Source organism: Cordyceps javanica, chromosome 6 (assembly GCF_051103115.1).
Source record: "Cordyceps javanica chromosome 6, complete sequence".
NCBI lineage: Eukaryota > Fungi > Ascomycota > Sordariomycetes > Hypocreales > Cordycipitaceae > Cordyceps > Cordyceps javanica.
The window spans coordinates 1,026,355-1,044,707 of NC_139300.1; the positions used below are offsets into that span (position 1 = coordinate 1,026,355).

The window sequence follows — 18,353 nt, forward strand, 5'->3', positions numbered from 1 at the left end:
TCCAGTCCCATTGGATTGCCTCACATGTCGGAGTGCCTGGAAACAATTGTTTCCGAACCACATTTACAACTGAAACGAGGCTGCCGACCATGCAGCCAAAGAAGCGGCGGATTCTAATTCGGCGCCACCAAACACGACGGAACCAAGGACACTTCTAGCCACCACAAGGACCAATATTCGACAAGCAATGGGCCCAAGCCTGGGCAACCGACAAACACGGACGCGACCTTTTCAAACTCGGTATTCGACCCGGCAAGGCAACACTCTCCATACACAGCAGAACACACAGAGCCATCAGCTCAGTCATCACCCAAATGCGCACTGGAAAGGTCGGCCTAGGAGCGTATTTACGCTCTATCAACAAGGCAGATTCGGGCCAGTGCCCATGCGGTTACGGCCCCCAAACCGCACGCCATATCCTGCTCGATTGCAGAGATTGGGCGGATGAAAGAGACAGAATGTGGGCAGGCAAGCGGCCATGGGTTGACCTCAAACGCATACTCTGTAGCTCGTCCATGGCAGTACAAGCAGCCAAGATGATGATCAGGACGGGACTATTGGGCCAGTTCCAAGCTGTCCCGTCCAAATACCCCAATACTCATAGCGTAGACGAGTGATTTTGTGTAGACAGAAGCTGAGGAGGGCCAGGAAGGGTCTGACAAGTCAGAGACACAGAACAGTCATGAATATTCACCTGTATGATAGAGTTGTCTGGACCGAAGATGAAGCGAACTTTGCCATAGAGAACTTCGTCTTCGGGGCCGATGACAGCAAAATCAATAGGTAGATAGAACGCTGCATAGCTGCCGTTGAAGGCGGCTGGGACAGTCTATGAATAAATGAATGAATGAATGAATGAAGAGGCTGGACCAGATCCTGGGATAACAGGCAAGTCCTGGGATAACAAACAAGTCTTGGGATGGCAGTCAAAACCTGGGATAGTAAGCTATTCCTGGGATGGCAGCTAGCTCCTGGGATATAAACTTTATCTCAGGATGGCAGTTCTGGCCCAGGACTTATGCCAAGATCCCGGGACAGATGCCAAGATCCCGGGACTGATGCTAAGATCCCGGGATTGCCGTAGAGATCCCGGGACTGATGCAAAGATCCTGGGATTGCTGTAGAGATCCCGGGACTGATGCAAAGATCCTGGGATTGCTGTAGAGATCCCGGGACTGATGCAAAGATCCTGGGATTGCTGTAGAGATCCCGGGACCGATACCAGGGTCCTGGGATTGACGCAAAGATCCCAGGAGTGATTGTATCCCGGGAGCAATTGTATCCCAGGAGTGATTTTGGTCCCAGGAGTGATTGTATCCCAGGAGCGATTGCGTCCCGGGAGTGATTTTGGTCCCAGGAGTGTTTGTGTCCCAAGAACAGATGAGTCCCAGGAGTGATTTGAGTCCCAGGAGTGATTTGAGTCCCAGGAGTGATTTAAGTCCCAGGAGTGATTGCGTCCCAGGAGCGATTGCGTCCCGGGAGTGATTTTGGTCCCAGGAGTGTTTGTGTCCTAGGAACAGATGAATCCCGGGAGTGGATGAGTCCCAGGAGTGATTGCATCCCGGGAGCGATTGTATCCCAGGAGCGATTGCGTCCTAGGAGTGATTGAGTCCCAGGAGTGATTGTGTCCCGGGAGTGATTGTATCCCAGGAGTGATTGAACCCCGACGAATATGTCCGACACAAGAACTCGGCGACTGGGTTCAGCTACGTCAAACAATACGGTTTCTAAGAAGATCTCATCCATCAGAAAATAAATATCAAGTCTGTAGTTCTGTAATTTCCAAAGTTAAAAGCCAATCAGGCCAAGTAGCGGACAACCTCTTCTGCCAGAGCTAGATCCTCCCCATTCTGAACGAATCAACTGCATAGAAAAATAGTGCCAGTCGAATATTTGCTCTCTCTACTTGGCATGTCTGTTCTAGCAAGGTGCGGCAACGCTTATTGTACAAGCCATGACAACCATCGAAGAGGTATCACAAGTGTGACCTTGACAACCAACCAGGCGAGTGACCATACGGCAGCGAAGAACATCGCTCGCGCTAGCCAGAGACATATTGTCGTCACGACGAATTTTGCGGCCAGCTGTCTCTTTGCATGCGTATACGCAAAAGTCATGGCAGCCATGAAACATCGCTCAGCTCGCGCGAGTGGCAGTGCCGCGACCATCCTACATACGCTCTGCCACAGCGAGATGCACCACGATACCGCACGAAAAGACGCGATGACATGAGGACTTTCGCTTGTGCCTCTCATAGCTTCGGATTTGAGCCAATCCATCAGTTCTCGGCTCATTTGTAGTTGTTTCGGCTGTTGTGATCAAGTCTTGCGTTGCGTTGTCAATCCATGTAAGCTGGTCTGGCTTAAGTATGCATATGCGTTTCTTCCATGAGATCCATTTTCTGTGTCTGAATCTAGCACCAAGACAACCATCACAACTTTCAACCGCAAAAACTGGCTCAGCTACGCCAAATTTTACTTATGCTCCCCATCATGTCAATTGCAATTTCTACATAATTGCATCCGCCGACCAAAGACAGAGCCATAGGCCATGCTCTACAATGGAAGGCAACACATCCCCTTTCGCCATCACCTTATCCATATTCTTCTTTCAAGACACATGTGGCAAAACTGGTTCCCCTGAAGTTCTCCTTGCGCTGCCCACAGGCACAAGGTCGACCATCGCTGCAGAGGACATGTGGGACAGCTTCGGTAGGCTGGGTGTAGACGTCGCACAGTTGCAAAGCAGAGTGAAACATTGCACCGATAACATCACCGCGGTGCATGATACCACGCATTTGCACGGTGCAGACTGTTCAGAGCGGCTACGTGCTGTGGAGGACGAACAACTGGCTGTCATCAAGTCGCGGCTTACTGAGCTTCAAACGCTGCAGGAAGAATACATTGCGCTAGATTGCAAAATAAAAGCCCTCCGTGGCCAGAAAGAACAACTAGAGGATGACATCTTGCGTTTACAGAGGCAAGATAGCATCTGGGGCGTCAGAGATCCGGACCGTGAGCAAGAGGTTCTATTCTCCGAGGACCTTGAAGCGTCGGTCGGAGATGAGGCGGACTCCGAGCTAGACCATGATATTGAATAGCAATATGCCCAATCACTCTTCTCAACTGCCGAAATGTACTGTACAGGATAGGGAGAGAGAAATGTCACACTTCTAGTATGTGATAGCGGGGCCATTTTAACTTGTGACGTATTGACGCCGGTTATCCACAGTGTCCCCGAAACTTCTCGGTGGGGTAAATATGATTGAACAAGGCCGTTTGCCAGTTACCTATGCAGATGACTCTACAGCACTGGGCAAAATGGCCTCCCACCAAATCCCACGTACTTGTCTTTAAGCCGTGCGCCGCATGCCGCCATCCACCTCCTAATAATCATGGCAACCGCCAAAAAAAAAGGGCCTATTGTACTTAAAGCAGTTAAGCAAGCTTCATTTTTGTTTTCAAGTCATTTTGCGAAGCTTTGGCGTTTCTTTCCACACTTGAAGTCGGTTACAAAATTGATAACATTCATATCCGTACCCATGCGCAAATGCTCCAGCACTCATAGTGAGCGTGAACTAGATGCAGTACAGTGCTGTAACTGTGGACTGTAGCGTGATACAGTAGTGCTGTCAGTCGTAGCTCTACCAGGCAAGAACTTGCGCGGGCCGTGTATGGCTGTAATTCTGAGATCTATAGTGCATATTCGGATCTTTGCCACGGTTGGAAGCAGCTGTCGCAGACTGAGCAGACTGGGCCACATGGGAAGCTAGAAGCGGCTCTGAGCCACAAAGTACTTCCCGACAGGCCGGCGTGGTGGCATGGGAGGGGATGCCGCGCTCTTCATCTATAAGACTGGTCAGGTCTCCGTGAAGACTAGTCTGAGGCAGCATTGGCTAGACATCCGGCACAATGAGCTTATTCGTGGAAGAGGAAGCAAACGCCCGCATCTGGAAGCAGTCCTGGCGGCTGATCTGGCCAAAGGACGACTATCTTGAAAAGCTGCTAGATCGCGGCCTTACGCCAGTCTTGGGCGGATACAGTCTGTTGGCTCAGGCGATCGACGAGTGCGACGAACTCAAGGCCGGCGAACCCAAGACCGGCGAACACAAGACCGACGAACCCAAAGCCGGCGAACCCAAGGCCGGCGAGCACAAGGCCGGCGAACCCAAGGCCGGCGAACCCAAGACCGACGAACCCAGGGTTGGAAAAAGCGAAGGCGAAAGCTTCAATTTCGTGTTTGGTGTAGTCAAAAACAAGCCTGACCTACCGGAAAAGCTCGAAGACATCCTCGGGGAAAACTTCTTCCAAGAATTCAAGGAGTCTCTTCCTTCTGACGCTATTTTCGACGATGCCAAAACGAAAGTGACGATTCCGTCCACCAAAACATGTTTCTACTTTGGACTGCACGATGGACAGTTTTGGCCCAAAGAGGTTGAGGACATGGGCTGTTTCGCCCGATCGGTGCAAGGGGCCCAAACTACGGCGGTCATTTTCTATTCTGATCCAGGTCGCGCTTTGCACACTTGCGTTGAGGGAAGTGATAATATGTTGGTGTTCACCGGAGGATTTGCTGCCGTGCTTCCAGACGGAGTTGGCGTGGATAAAGTGGCGTGGTGTGTCTCGGAGCCGCAGAGAGGTTAGGCTCTACCTGTGTTACATACATTCATTGGTTCATTACGCCCGGTGGCTTCTAGCCAATAGGGCTCACTAGCTTTGCCTAGGTACATGTTTGACTGCTCGCATTTTCCGTTCCCCTTATTCCTGTCCTTCCTCGATCGTTTCTATGTCGTCTGTCCACCTCCAAAGCAACTCGCATGCCGCGTTGTTATGAACGATGACTAACTAGCTTCGTTGCAGCGTCCTGGCGCGGGGTGATGATGAATCTCGGCGCTAACGGGTCCGTGTATTATCCCCGCTTGAAAATCGGAATTACCACCGCTGCAATATTAGTTTTACTGTACTTGTGACTTGAAGGTGGTAGATATCGGACTTGCGGGTTCCGCATCTATGTCGCCTTCGGGGCTGTATGGATGAAAGTCTTTCGTAGTCTTGCCCGTGAGTGTACATCATGCCATTTCTCTTTGCCTCTTCCACGTATGTAAATGCGATCGTGGTGGGGGGAAGCGGGGAGACGGCTTTAGCGCCAGCCTCTAGCAGCACCTTAAAACAGCATCGTGCTCGCTCTGAGCAGGCCTTGATAGTGGCGTCCGACCACCACTATCACTGAGGCCCCCAGAACAGAAAGCCCGTGAAGCCGTACGACGCAAATTAGAACGCCTGTAGCTCCCATGTTTGTTCAAGAAGAAAATGATATACAGTAGCTTACGCATCTGATGTACAGTAAGTTGGGCATGTGATGTATTAGTATTAGGGTCTTATTGCAATCTGAATCGTGATAGTTCAAAAATCTATCTTTGCTGGTCCGGATCTTTCTATCGTCGCAGCTTCCACAGCCAACTCTCAAAATCTTGAGCATTGAGCTCCCTGGGGACCTTCGCTACCGCCTGCTTCCATTTGTCCGCTGTGCCGAAGAGCCTATGCGAAGCCGGAGAGTCTGCGTATTTGCCTAGCAGTGTTGCATCAGGACCGTCATCACCCTGCAAAATCACCCATGCATCCTTTGCCCGCTGGGCAAGCACTCTGGCCCTCGCTTGGTCGCCATTCGCTATGGCAATCTGGAATGCGTCATAATAAACCCTCGGCACTCTAGCATCAGCTATGCCCTCCTCCTCAAGGAGCTGAAGCAGTGAGCGCGCGGCACAAAGCGAGGCAAGTGGGGTCGAAATGATACTTCTGCCATCGCCAATTTTCCTGTCAAGGCTTTCAATCTTTGAGAGCCTCTCATCGCTCTGCAAGCGATGACCCGAGGGCATGATGCAAAGCTCGCAAGAGCAGCGGAATCCAAAAGCGCTTTCGAGGCGAATTTGTCTATCGGCATACTTACTTGACTCGCTCAGGTACGATATGGTGATTTCTTCTCCCTCTTCGATATCTCGGAACCCATGAATGGTGATCTTGTTGAGTCTCTCGTTCCACGTATTCTGTGCATTGTGCCGGCAAGAATGGTTGATTCTGGATGCTTGTAGAAAAAGGCCCCCTTCCGTGGCATCTGACCCCAGTGGTAGTGCGTTGGTCTTGCAAATGCCTAACTCTGGGATATGCCGGTTTTCGTGACTGTTGTGCAGCGCAAAGAAATCCTGCTTCTGCTTGTCGCTAAGACGTTCAATCTCTCGGCATATGTCGACTCCCGCGACCTGAGGGTTCGGTTGTTTTTTTTGCACAATGAATAACGGGCTTTCGGCTAGTATGCGAGTACCCTTGGGAATTTTCGTAGTTGCGACGATACCTTTGCCTTTACCCGGAATTTCTCTCATGGTAAACAGCGTCTGGATATGTTTTTTCTTGTCGTGAGCCTTTGCATTTCTCTTCTTATTTGTCGCTTTTCTTCTCCAGAGCCAGTCCTCAAAAGCGTTCGGCTGCAGTCCAGTCGGAGTATCACTCACTCCGGTTTTCCATTTCATAGATAGGCCGTACAGTTCTGATCGTGAGGGATCCTCGCATAACTTTCGGTGATCTATGACCTCCTTGCAGTCGCTGCCTGCAGTCCTTTCCCACTCAGATATTGCTTTTCTTGCAAATATCCTTCCCCGCGCTAGGTCTCCATGTGTGATGACCATCTGAGCAGCGTCAAAAAAAGCGCGAGCCAGACCTGCATCCCCAGGCCCGTGCTGCTCGTAGAGCTGAACCTGCTGATCTGAATAGCGCAACATCTGCAGCGGTGATGTCAAGATCGCTTTCAAATCTCCCCGCGAGATGAGGCTTTCAAGCCTCAAGATGGCTCCTAGTCGGACATCGCTTTCGCGGCTCTCTTTTCGCCCCAACGCACAGAGACTGCAAGAACAAGTGAAGAGGAACTTTGCTTTCAAGTCGGCTTGTCTCCGGCTGCGGCTCTCGAGGGTGCGCAGGTAAAATATGGTGATCTCCTCGCCTTGCTGTATGTCACGCAGTGCATGCACCGTATGTTGCTTAAGATTCTCGTTCCAACTCTTTTGTGCGTTGTTACTACAGGCATGATTGATGCGACACGCATGCTCGAAAATCCCTGCATCCGATCCATCTGCTCCTATGGGTAGTCCATTTGTTCGAATTATTCCTGCATACTGCTCAGATACACTGTTGAACTCATGGACGTTTCGAAGCGATAGGACAATGTCCAGTTGAGTGTCTTGGAGAGCCTGGGTCTTTCGGAATACCACACTTTCCATCTCTTTACTTTTTAGCCCTTGGTAAGGTATCCGCAGAATGGGTTTTTCGCATAAGATTCGTGTACCATTCGGGATCACCTCGGTAGCGACGAGCCCTTTGCCCTTTCCAGGGACATCTTGCAAAGCATACATAACGACAATTTCAAAGTAGCAAAATTGTATGGGCGAGTATTGCGAAGCGACTCTGGTTGTGAATTCAGCAAGTCGTCTTTTTAAATATGTCCTCGTAATTTTCCTGTTGACCGTGGCGGAAAGCGCATTCGCGTCTACGCAGCAGATCTTTTCTGACCGACGCCTGCCAGACACAATTCATGCATGTTTGAGAAAATTGGCAGGCCCCGCGGCATGCTGCAAGCATCGCCTCAGTGAGCAAGACATGCAGATTGTGGCGTCGCCAAATTATCTCTGCAGCACACGCACCTAGTTACCATGCAAGAGGGTGACAAAAAAACTGGCCCACGCCAGCCACCCTCGAAGGAATCTCATAGCCTCTAGCACTTCGTTAACTGCCCTCAAAGCCTAGATCTCTCGCTAATAGAGAGTTACTATATACCTCTTGTAAAGGCTATTAATAAGTAGCCTTATTAGGATGTTATTACTTTACGAGAGCTAGTAGAAGAAGGTTAGGAAAAGCTATCGTAAGAGACTATTAACTAATAGGTCGATTCTATGCCTATATGGCTAGGATACTGTGTTAAACTTAATAGCAAACGAACTGCCTTTTGAATTACTATAGAATACCTTTTCCCCCTTATTTTTTACTAATAAATTGAAGTTCTTAGAGGTAATTGTATCGAGAAGGTGGTTTTGTTCAAAGTGGGCCAGTTATTCTGTCACCCCAGTGCCATGGTGTCGGTAACGGTGGCCCCAAAGAACTCATCGTAACTGGTGCCAGATTGCTCGAAGCTCAAGTGGTCTAAATCATACGTAGCGATGCAAACGTTTAGCAGCTGTAGCAGCCCTGCTTTGATCTGCCGAATATTCGCTTGTCCTGAGTAACTGGCAGGCACGGCACCAAAAAGATTGGGAACGGTCGCTGCAGGCTGGCCTGCAGATGCTAGAATACGGCCGAAAGACCGCCATTCTTGCTGCCCAACGCCCATTAAACACCAAGCAGTTCGGACATAGCATCCCCAGCTGGGTCTTCATACTACCGGTATACTGCAGGCACTTAGCCTGCGATATCATGGTCAAAAGCGATCGCTCGTGAACTCCGTAAATCTGAGTCCATGGCCCGAGCCCTTCGTCAGTGTGGATGAAGCTGAGCGATTATCACACGATCTTGGAAGCTCAAGACGGATGTGGTCCGGCTCCGAGTACTTTGTTGCTCTCAGAATTGTGTGGGCAGCCCACGAAACTGTGCGACATACATCACTAGTGGTAGGCCCTCGCTCGCTCGAACTATGGGTCTTCTACCTCGCTGACCCCAACAAATCATCATTTGCAGCATCCAAATAGACGGTGAAGGACAGTGTTAGGCCACAACCAATCACTGTGAAGGACGTAATCCTGCCTTTGCATGTTCGAAAGGCCCGATAGCCACCCAGACACGCTCCAAGAGCCAGAACCATGCAAGGGAACGAGTTGTCTAGAACATACTGGCGCTCAGGAAGAAGAGATGCCCATACTACTAAACGCTGTAGTATGTGAACCGTGAGGCTGCAAAGTCTGTTTCGAGATTTTTCCGTATTCTTACCCTGAGACATTTTATAAAAACTTGGAAATATGTCTGACGAGCAAAGCCAGCGTATCAAGCGCAATTGTGAGCTTAAATGGGGTATTGGTAACTGTGAGCTGCCCCCTCAATAGCCCTCCACAGTACAGTGAAGCGTTCGACAGCGAGGTCGTGATGGGTGATCTGGACTCGCTTACGTGTTTACGGTCTTCGCATGTCACCTTTGTGAAGCAGAAAACGGAAGTCTGTGGATGGTATTGCCTGATCGAGACCGATCACCTCTGCACGATTGGCTTGTAACGTTTTGACGTGTAGCGCAGGCGCAACCGAGAAAAAATAGCAAAAAAAGCATCTCGGCGCGCCTTTCCATATTTTCTGCCCGCTTTCTCTATCCGCGCTCGCGCCGCCGCTCCTTCATGGCGGCTGCTGGCTGCGTCTCCATAGCCGGAACGGCGTTGATCTTTCGCGTTTCTCAAGCGAGCTTCCATCCTTAGTGCTACCCTTGATGAGGATAGCTTCGTAATTCTATATATACAGAGCGGCGTATAGGTTGCCATCGAGCCGGGCCTTCGCTTCATTTATACTAGATCCTTGTCTGGGACGAACTCTCAGATTCGTCCACAGTCGGATGTACGTGTGTGTGTGCATCGGTGCCTAGCATTCACAGCCCCCCCCCCCCCATCATCCATAACGCTATATGATCTCGCAGCGCGAGGAGGGGTGCACTCCATACCAATACCTAACCAAACCGGTGCCAGCTCCTGGGAAGAATAACAGTGTCGCCTGTTTGGGCCGCATTGTGGCGCCGGGTCTTCGCCGAGTACCAGGCAGCCCGATCCTCCCAGTATCTTGGGCCGAGATCAGCTTTACAGCGTGGGTACTAGAGGCTATCACGTTCAGGTGTTGGTTGGCTCCATTCTTGCCTCTATAGTGTTGTATTTCTCCACGTGGATGGAGATGGCGATTGTCTTCCTGCGCCAGAACAAGCCTCCGCCATTCTCTACCATAGCAAGTCAAGAAAACACAGACCTCGGAGTCCGGATGCTGAGCGCCGTTATGCGTAAATCTTTTCACAGAATACCTGACAAATCGAGTCGCCTTTGAACATGGCACGTCGGAAAGCGCCATCCGGCTCGCTGTGACTGCGCTGGCTTTCACCCTCCGATGCGAAGTAGCTTTCAGCTCGCTCGGCTCGATGGGCCCTCGCAGTGAACCGTGAAAGGCCGGCCACTTCTCTGTTCGCGATGTAGGCAGCAGGCGATTCTCGCTCCTTCATGCAGCCACAAGCTTCGAGCCCTACCATCTACAGCGATCGCCTGCGCATGTACCAGTAAGTCACCAATCTTTACGGAATTGGACGGCGCAAATGCACTGCTACATACGATACGCACGCGATCACACCTACGATAATTGAATGGACAGGCAGCGCGCATAACGGTCTAAACAAACGTTGTCACGCATTGGCTAGCTACAAACACTCATGGGCCTCTAGCCTCAAGAATGCACTAAGGTTTCCGACCAAGTCTGGAGAAGAAAAATTGGCTGATTCTTTCCAAACGGACTCCGAACGTAGACAAATCCGTGAGGGCTTGGGAATCTCACCCGCTTTGCATTGTGTGGTCGCACTGTGCATCTGGCGGCAGCGGCTGGGTTCTTCGTGGCATCGCATTCTGTTAGCGGCTATAATGATCACCGTTTTGAGATTGATGATCGACCTCAAATCGATTGTGAAAAGGATTCTTCCTGAAAAGTCCGTAAACGAGCGGAGAAGCCAGGGCAGCGCTCGACAGCGCGATGCTCGCGAAGCCGCCCACGGTAGAAAAGCCCACGTCCAGTTGACCGTCTTGCAGATGCACTCTGGAGACTGTATACATCACGAAAGCAAAAAGAGAACTGAGAACTGCCGCCCAGAACCCGAACATCTGAGCGAGCAGGGAATATTTGGAAAATCTGCTTTCCAGGCTCCTCTGACCCAGGCAGACGGTGATAGCGAACCAGATGAGCGAGAGAAGAAGAAAGACCGTTGACATGATATCCACCAGTAGAAACACAGCAACGGGGTAGCAGAAGTCGTGGTCGGTCTTGAAGCAGAGGGCGTATGTGCCAGCTCTCACGGAACGGATGGCCGCATCCGCAGCATCAGACTCGGACCGTTTCGGAGAGGTCCATTGAAAGAATCCGGCGTAGCGACACCGGCACACCATGACGACGCTCAGAATCAGCACAACCAAGGCAAAAAACTGCCTTCCGTAGTAGATATACTTGTGCATGCCGTGAATGTCCATGGTGCTAGACGTGGTGATAGTACAGAGCAAGACGGTGCAGGGCTAACTCGCGCTGCTCGCTGGCAGATTCTTATACGCATTGCCTGTCGTCTGGTATGGCGGTAGGATTTGACCGCTTCCAGCAAATTAGTGCTCATGACCCCTACATATAGTGCGACGCTCTTCCTGCATGCGCTTGAGCCTGGCTGTAGAGACATCTAGACGGACAACCATGACTGAAAGTACGTTCACCACGTCGCGTTCCGGCCAATGCACCGTCCTCCGTCCTTTTAACATAATTCTCCAGTAGATCAAGCCAAAATTTTCATGAGCGACAGCGACGCAGGCTCGAGCTCCGAAATTGTATCGAGCGAAGCTGACACCGATAGCACGGGTAGCCTCCGTGACTTTGTCGTCGGCGAGGGTAGCGAGTTTGTGCCCGACTCAGAGACAGCCTCGGCCGCATCGATTCGGAGTGGCGAACGCCTAAAGATATTGGACACTCTCGATTATGTGATTCTGGACCTCATCAGACTGCGTGACTTGATGCACGAACGCGTCGTCGTCGAAAATGCCGAGAGCGACACGAGCACGTAGATAGTGAGCTTAGGAACAATGCGATTTAGAAGTACTCTCCGCTAGCCCTCTCTCTTTTACGTTCTACCTCGTTTTCGTGTACAACTGTCAAGTAAATCTTGTAGAGCTCCCTCGACACCTCCATTGCCTTCTCCATCGCATTGTACAGACGAGCAAAGTGTTTCCGCGCTTTATCGAGCCTCTGCTGCAGCTCAGCATTCTGCATGACCAGCTGCTGTTCCAGCGTCTGGTACATTTCGCAACTCCCTGGCAGCGCATTATTCCTGACGGCCGCGCGGGGTGTCCGCGCCCCGTCGATACCGCAGCTCTCGGGCGGCACATCGTTGTCGCCGCTTGTCTGGTGCTCCCGCGCCTGGGCGGTGATTTGTTCGAGGAGATCGTCGAGCGCGAAAGAATCCTCGAACGCGGAGGAGTCCTCGAGCGTGAAAGAAGATGAGTACACACTGGATGTTGCGCGGACGTGCGACTCCATGGCGAGGCGGCGCTGTGTGCGAGCGTGGCCATGCCAGCGGGGAGCAGCTCGTATATGGAAGCCTGTGGTTGCCCGTACAGGTCTGATTCCGGCCACGTCCTTTAGAGTTTCCCATGGAGGCTGAGCGACCGTCTCGCGCCACTTTTGGCGGAGATGTCTGCAGCGGCTGTTGAAGACCGCGGCGGCGAAAACCGGCGGCCCGGAGAGCCGAGGGCGACAAGGAGACCGCCCATGAGAGCGCTGGATGGCACCCTGCCGGATCCACGGGACAACCGGTGCTCACGATCGGCCTCGGCGCCAATGCCATTCTCACGCAGGATTCAAGTCAAAGTCATGTATTGTATTGATAGTATACTCAATAACCACATCTACATTAGACATGCCGTCGACCAGATCATCCGTGCGCCCCTGCGATAGCCATGCGTTTCGTTCTTACCTGCAATGCGGGCTGATGGTACGTGCTTCACCGGCCGAGTATGGCGCATCGACCGCACGCTCCCACCCGCGCTCGCCGCGCTTACTGTGTCTGTAACGATGCCAAACCCAACCAAACACGGTCATTTTTCCGTTAGCCAGTCCCAGCCAAGACTGTTGACAGAACCGACCGGCCGCGAGATACGAGTCCCGGTGAGCCGGGTTTTCCGCTTGCGGAATGGCCACGCCGTGGCCAGAGCGGACCCACGCCGCCTGTAGAGCTGAAATATGCCGAGTCCCATCACGCCGCAAGCCGCCGCCCCGCCTACTACGGCCCCCACAGTGATCCCCGTCTGCTTCGACGAGCCGGACGTGCCCGGCGAGGCATCGCACGGCGGCGAAGCACAGTCCATCCCGCCATCGTCGTCGGTGATTTTGATGGATGGATCGATGAGTGCCGTCAAGTTTCTTTGCATGTCTCCTCCGCCGGTGTAGATCTCGGATCTCGGGTCGAGGATCTCTCTCTGCAACTCATCGACGGAAGCCTTCGGATAGTGCAGCTTTGCCACCGTCGCAATGTAACCCACAGTAGCTTGCGTGTCGTAGGGGACAAGCTTCGCGACCTGGATCGCGCTGCGCTGGACTGTTCCGTGTGCCAAGGCGACGGGGAGCACCTCAAATATCTGGGCCGCGGCTTGCAGATGCTGGGACACGAACACATAGTTCAGCGGGAAAAGGAAACCGAGCTGGATGAGATTGCCATCCGTCGAACTACTTGCGCTGTTGGGCAGAATGACGCGAGGCAGGCCCTGCAAAGGCGACGCGGCTGACGAGGGTCGAACCCGTGTTGGGCTGGCGGCCTCTGTAAGTATTGTCGTCGGGACGGCCCCGCCGCTGGAGAGCGTTACTGCGCTCGCCGTAGAAGTGCGGCGGGTGGAACCACTACCCTGTTTGGTCTGACTAGTCACGGTGCCACCATTAGAGGCCAGGTTCTCGGCTACGTTTACATGAACCCCGGCCGGAGGGGTCGTGGGGGACGTGGCGATCAACAGACTACCGTCTACGGTTGTGTTCGCGCCACTCGCCGCAGCATGCATGGCCGTCTGCGGCTTGGACGCGGAAGCGGGAGGCAATGCCGTCGTCGCCGCCCATGGCGTCCGGGAAGTGCTCACGCTGCCTGAGGCGCCATCCTGACGCGATTGGGACGTGACGGCCGCAGTCGCTGTGCTGTGCGCTGTGCGGGAGAGCGCGCTGGCGAGCGTCAGTGTCCGAGTCCTGCTCGGCACCCCGGAGGTAGCTTGACGGAGTGCGGTCGGGGAGGCTGAATGGACGGAGGGTGATTGACGGTCTGCGGGAGGCTCCGTGGGCTTCACAGCCTCAGCCTCAGTTGTAGACCAACCAGGCCCAGGCTTGTGCGTCGCCGTGCTCGCTGGGCCTGCCTTGTCCCCGCTTCCAGGCTGAACTGAGCTTGGATAGGATGCTGTAGTTGCGTCTGTGGACGCGGGCTCGGCTACAGGGTTACTGCTCAAGCCCGACTCTGGCTGTGTGGTAGTCAGGATTGCGAACGTTGTCGGTTTTACTGTGTAGGTGCTCCAGCTTGTGCTGGCCGGCGTAGTAGTCAAATCGCCAACATTGGTGGGTGCCACTACGGGGTCACTGCCCGGGTCCGGGCTACCGCGCACCGCGGTCGGACGGCCAGAGGTAGTCGGATCTGGGGTGTGGGTACTGCTCGAGCCTGGTTTATCGGCCCAACTTGCTGGCTCTCCCGCGGGGTTGCTCCCTGAATTTGAACTGCCGTGGGCCAAAGACGAATCGCTAGAACTTGCTGGCACCCTACCAGGGCTGCTAGTGCCCTCTAGACTGCTCAATATCACCGTCGACGGATCAGAAATTGTCGGTCTCGCACCAGGGGTGCTTTTCGAACTGAAGCTGCTATCTACTATGGTCGAATCCCCAGGACTCGTTGGTGCCGTCATGGCGGTGCTGCTCGAGCCTGGCCTTACGGGCGGTGTGGTGGGGGGCCTGGTGGTTGTTCGTTGCGTGGTAAGACTGCTGCCGGCAGCTGAGGATATCACGGGCGACACTGACATCGTGGACGTCGACAGGGTCGCCTGGGTTGTGTTGAGGAACAGCAGGCCACCTGCGCTGCGCGGTGCTGCATTTCGTAGGAAAGAAGCCGCCGCGGGATGCGTTATCGCAGCAACGTAAAGCAGAAGCTTCATTTGCGCTTTCCCATGCCCTGACCAAGGTCAATAAGGCCTCCAGCCCAGCTCCAGGGCAGCGTCTACTTATACGTGTCCGTACGGAGCAGACTCGCGCGGCCGCGGTCGCGCCACCCGGCCACGAAAAGTAGGACGCAGCGTCCTATTGTGCTGTCCGCATGGTCAGCCAGTTTTGACCCCGTCCACAAGACGTGGCACTCGACCATTCAAGAGCCACATCTGGGCCCTAGCTGAGGGAAACGCACCGGATGTCGTGCCTATAAGACGGCTGACGTGTCTACTGGCCTGCATGAAGCTACAGCCATCTGCTCTGCTGCCGGTAACATGCTCTGTGAAGCATTCCGGCGGGCGCTCCGCCGGCGACCGGCCAAGAGCCCGGGATGTTCCGCGCACCAGAGTCGCAAGGACTCGTACACAGTCAGCCGAAACGTGGTCGTTATCAAGTTCAGCCATACGCTTCCCTTTGACGGGGACTGTGCGGAGACGAGCGAGGCAACCGGATTTGTCGTGGATGCCACGAGAGGGTACAGATGCAGAATCCCGCGGCAGGTCGGTCTGCTGATCCGTGCGTTCTAGCTACATTCTCACGAACCGACACGTGGCCGGCCCGGGACCGTTCTGGGGCTTGTGCATTTTCGACCAGGAAGCGGTCTCCTGCCGGCCTCTCTACATCGACCCCATTCACGACTTCGCCTTTCTCAAGTACGACCCGGAAGGCGTTCACAATACCAAGATAGACGGCCTGGGGCTCAGTCCAGATGGCGCATTCGGTAATCGACCCACCGGCACCCGGCGCAGTACGGAGGAAGACTAATCATTCGTGTAGTCGGCCAGCCGGTACTTGTGGTCGGCAACGACGCCGGCGAGGCCACCAGCATCATCGACGGCGCGATCAGCCGGGTAGACCGTAACGCCCCGGAGTATGACGGGCCGTACAGTGACTTCAACATCAGCTATTACATGGCCAACATGAACCTGAGCGGCGGCATATCCGGCAGCCCAGCCTTGGGCGAAGATGGCCTAGTGCTGGGGATGGTGTCCGGGGGGATGACGAACGGTGCGATATGCTTCATACTGCCGACAGGCCCCGTTCTGCGAACCCTGAACCGTCTACGCCAAGGTCAGCACGTCGCCCGAGGCGACATTCAGTGTCGGTTCACGATGAAGGCGCTCCACGAGTGCAAGGGCTTGGGACTGGGCTCGGAGTGGGAGGAAAGGTTCCGCAAGCTGATCACGCCGTCCGGCGGGCTGCTCGTCGCGGAGACAGTCCTACCGGGCGGTCCCTCCCGCGGGAGGATTCTCCCTGGCGACATTCTTCTCGAGGTGAACGGTGCAGCCGTGCTCCGGTTCGACGAGCTTGAGAATGCGTTCGACGAGCATGTGGACGAGCAGGTGTCCGTAAGCCTGCTCCGGAACGGGGAGCTGGTTCTCGGCATGGTCAACGTCGTCAACCTCTACGACGTCACGCCGAAACGCGTGGTATCGTTTGCAGGCCTCTTCTGCCATGACGTATCATACGTGCAAGCCGTCCGCGCGTCCGTCGCCGCTCGTGGCGTCTATGTTGCGGAGTCCGCGGGGCCGCTGACGATTGGCGACGGCGAGCCCGGCTGGGTCATCCACAGCCTGAACGGGCAAGTGATTCACAGTCTGGAAGAGTTCCTGGATCGGTTGACGATGTTTCACAAGGGCCAAAGCGTCGTGGTGACGTACGCCCGTCTCGAGAGCCTTTATCGACGCAGCGCCTCCGTCCTGACGCTCTACGCTCCGAGCGGCATCACCGTGTTCTCCGAGGATGATGCGACGGGTCTCTGGCGCAGCGCCACGATGCATCTGCGCCCGTCGCCGCCGCCGTCGTCGCCACACATCGGCTACTTGAACAGGATCTCGCCCCACGCCCGGTGTCCGGCCATCATAGCCAATTTGGTCCACGTCGAGAGCCGGGCGTATTTGTCCCTGGACGGCTACCCGGCCACGCTGGCTCGAGGGATGGGCGTCGTCGTTGATGCCGAGGCGGGTCTCGCCGTCGTCTCCCGGAGGGTTGTGCCGCACAAGGCATGCTATCTAAGAATAACGTTCGGCTCGTCGGCGGAGGTGGCGGCGCGGTGCGTGTTTCTGCACGCACATCACTGCTACGCGATCATTCGTTTTGACGCCTCGTCGGCGCCAGGTGGTGTCGACGGCGTTACGCTCGACCAGCGCCGGCCGCACAGCGGCTCCGAGGCCAGCCTCATCTACTTCAGCGGACCGGAGCAGCTGCTGCGGGGTGACGCTGTACAACGGTCGGTCGTGCTCACGCGCCCGGCGCCTCGCCCGAACACGCCGTCCCTCAGATGCCAGCCGGTCAATGCGGATCTGCTCGGGCTCGAGGAAGCTTCCGAGGTGCAGCGCGCAGACGGTGTAGTCGTGAGCTCGGACGGGTCGGTCCAGGCCATCTGGATGCCCGGCATAGGCGGCCTGCCGGCGGCGAGCTTGTCCAAGTCGCTGTCCCGCTTCGCGCACGATTCCGCGCCCGACCTTCATGTGATACCCGCGGAGATGGAGGTCATCTCGACACGTCAAGCGCGGATCATGGGTGTGCCGGAGGACTTTCTCCTATCTGTTGCAGAGTCGACCTGCACTTCTAGCATTTTCATGGTGAAACGAGCCTTTACCACCCAGCTGACGGAGGGTGATGTCGTGTTGGCGTTGGACGAGACATTGCCCACGTGCTGGGGGGATTTTGAGGTGAGCCATCCTCGCGCTATCCCTGCACGCGTGTGGCGGCACGGCGCAGCGCAGGAGCTCGAACTGAAGAGTATTCGAGTGGATGCTCTGGAAACAACTCGCTGTGTTGAGTTTTGTGGGGCATCGATCCAGCCCACGCCTCTCACCGTCCGCCACTGGCTGAGCCCCGACCAGGCCCTGGACGCTTACGACATTTATATCACGGACGTGCGGGCGGGATCGACCGCGGCCCTGTATTCCCTGCCAAAGAAGGCATTCGTCACCAAAATCGACGGCGAGCTGCTGCGAGACTTCGATGCCTTCGTGGCCGTGGCCAAGAGCCTCTCAGACGGTCGGGTCTTCACCATGACGACGGTGACGCTCAACGGGTGCGAGGATGTCTGTGTTCTACAGTCGAACGAAGAGCACCATCCCTTCGCGGAGTGGACTTTCGACGGCGCAGAGTTCGTGAATAAAACATTGTATCCCTCATAGCATGCTAGCAGCCATAGACCTAACGCCTTGCCGCGGCACACGATAGACCAGCGACGTTGGGCGGGCGGCTCGCTGCCTCGGTCCGGCCTTCTCCGGGTGCTAAGTACTACCCGTCGCGATCGTCTGGACAGAGCTTAACTCTGATCCCCGCACTGCTGGCTGCCAATATATTTGCCTTGGTTTGATTGGCAGAAGGAAACATTCTTATTTAGTATGTAGGACTACATCTATGCGTAGAGTGGAG

At 54.6% G+C, this 18,353-nt stretch overlaps 8 protein-coding genes across 8 annotated transcripts; 4 read left to right on the forward strand and 4 right to left on the reverse strand.

Moving 5' to 3' along the window:
* Positions 1-2,560: 2,560 nt before the first annotated feature.
* On the forward strand, positions 2,561-3,100 carry V2A60_008772 (uncharacterized protein; the record flags this gene model as incomplete). Its single annotated transcript, XM_083260044.1, has 1 exon — positions 2,561-3,100. The coding sequence occupies one exon, from the start codon at positions 2,561-2,563 to the stop codon at positions 3,098-3,100; it is 540 nt and encodes a 179-aa protein (XP_083116170.1).
* Positions 3,101-3,911: 811 nt separating this feature from the next.
* On the forward strand, positions 3,912-4,643 carry V2A60_008773 (uncharacterized protein; the record flags this gene model as incomplete). The annotated part of the gene is made up of 1 exon (XM_083260045.1): positions 3,912-4,643. The coding sequence occupies one exon, from the start codon at positions 3,912-3,914 to the stop codon at positions 4,641-4,643; it is 732 nt and encodes a 243-aa protein (XP_083116171.1).
* Positions 4,644-5,434: 791 nt separating this feature from the next.
* Positions 5,435-6,376, reverse strand: V2A60_008774 (SET domain-containing protein; the record flags this gene model as incomplete). Its single annotated transcript, XM_083260046.1, has 1 exon — positions 5,435-6,376. The coding sequence occupies one exon, from the start codon at positions 6,374-6,376 to the stop codon at positions 5,435-5,437; it is 942 nt and encodes a 313-aa protein (XP_083116172.1).
* Positions 6,377-10,615: 4,239 nt separating this feature from the next.
* On the reverse strand, positions 10,616-11,227 carry V2A60_008775 (uncharacterized protein; the record flags this gene model as incomplete). Its single annotated transcript, XM_083260047.1, has 1 exon — positions 10,616-11,227. The coding sequence occupies one exon, from the start codon at positions 11,225-11,227 to the stop codon at positions 10,616-10,618; it is 612 nt and encodes a 203-aa protein (XP_083116173.1).
* A 211-nt stretch (positions 11,228-11,438) lies between these two features.
* V2A60_008776 (uncharacterized protein) lies at positions 11,439-11,803 on the forward strand (the record flags this gene model as incomplete). The annotated part of the gene is made up of 2 exons (XM_083260048.1): positions 11,439-11,448; positions 11,514-11,803. 2 exons carry the CDS (start codon positions 11,439-11,441, stop codon positions 11,801-11,803), a joined length of 300 nt encoding a protein of 99 aa, XP_083116174.1.
* A 25-nt stretch (positions 11,804-11,828) lies between these two features.
* On the reverse strand, positions 11,829-12,275 carry V2A60_008777 (uncharacterized protein; the record flags this gene model as incomplete). Its single annotated transcript, XM_083260049.1, has 1 exon — positions 11,829-12,275. One exon carries the CDS (start codon positions 12,273-12,275, stop codon positions 11,829-11,831), a length of 447 nt encoding a protein of 148 aa, XP_083116175.1.
* Positions 12,276-12,832: 557 nt separating this feature from the next.
* V2A60_008778 (uncharacterized protein) lies at positions 12,833-14,911 on the reverse strand (the record flags this gene model as incomplete). Its single annotated transcript, XM_083260050.1, has 1 exon — positions 12,833-14,911. The coding sequence occupies one exon, from the start codon at positions 14,909-14,911 to the stop codon at positions 12,833-12,835; it is 2,079 nt and encodes a 692-aa protein (XP_083116176.1).
* Positions 14,912-15,235: 324 nt separating this feature from the next.
* On the forward strand, positions 15,236-18,109 carry V2A60_008779 (uncharacterized protein; the record flags this gene model as incomplete). The annotated part of the gene is made up of 3 exons (XM_083260051.1): positions 15,236-15,435; positions 15,488-15,681; positions 15,738-18,109. The coding sequence occupies 3 exons, from the start codon at positions 15,236-15,238 to the stop codon at positions 18,107-18,109; spliced, it is 2,766 nt and encodes a 921-aa protein (XP_083116177.1).
* Positions 18,110-18,353: the final 244 nt, after the last annotated feature.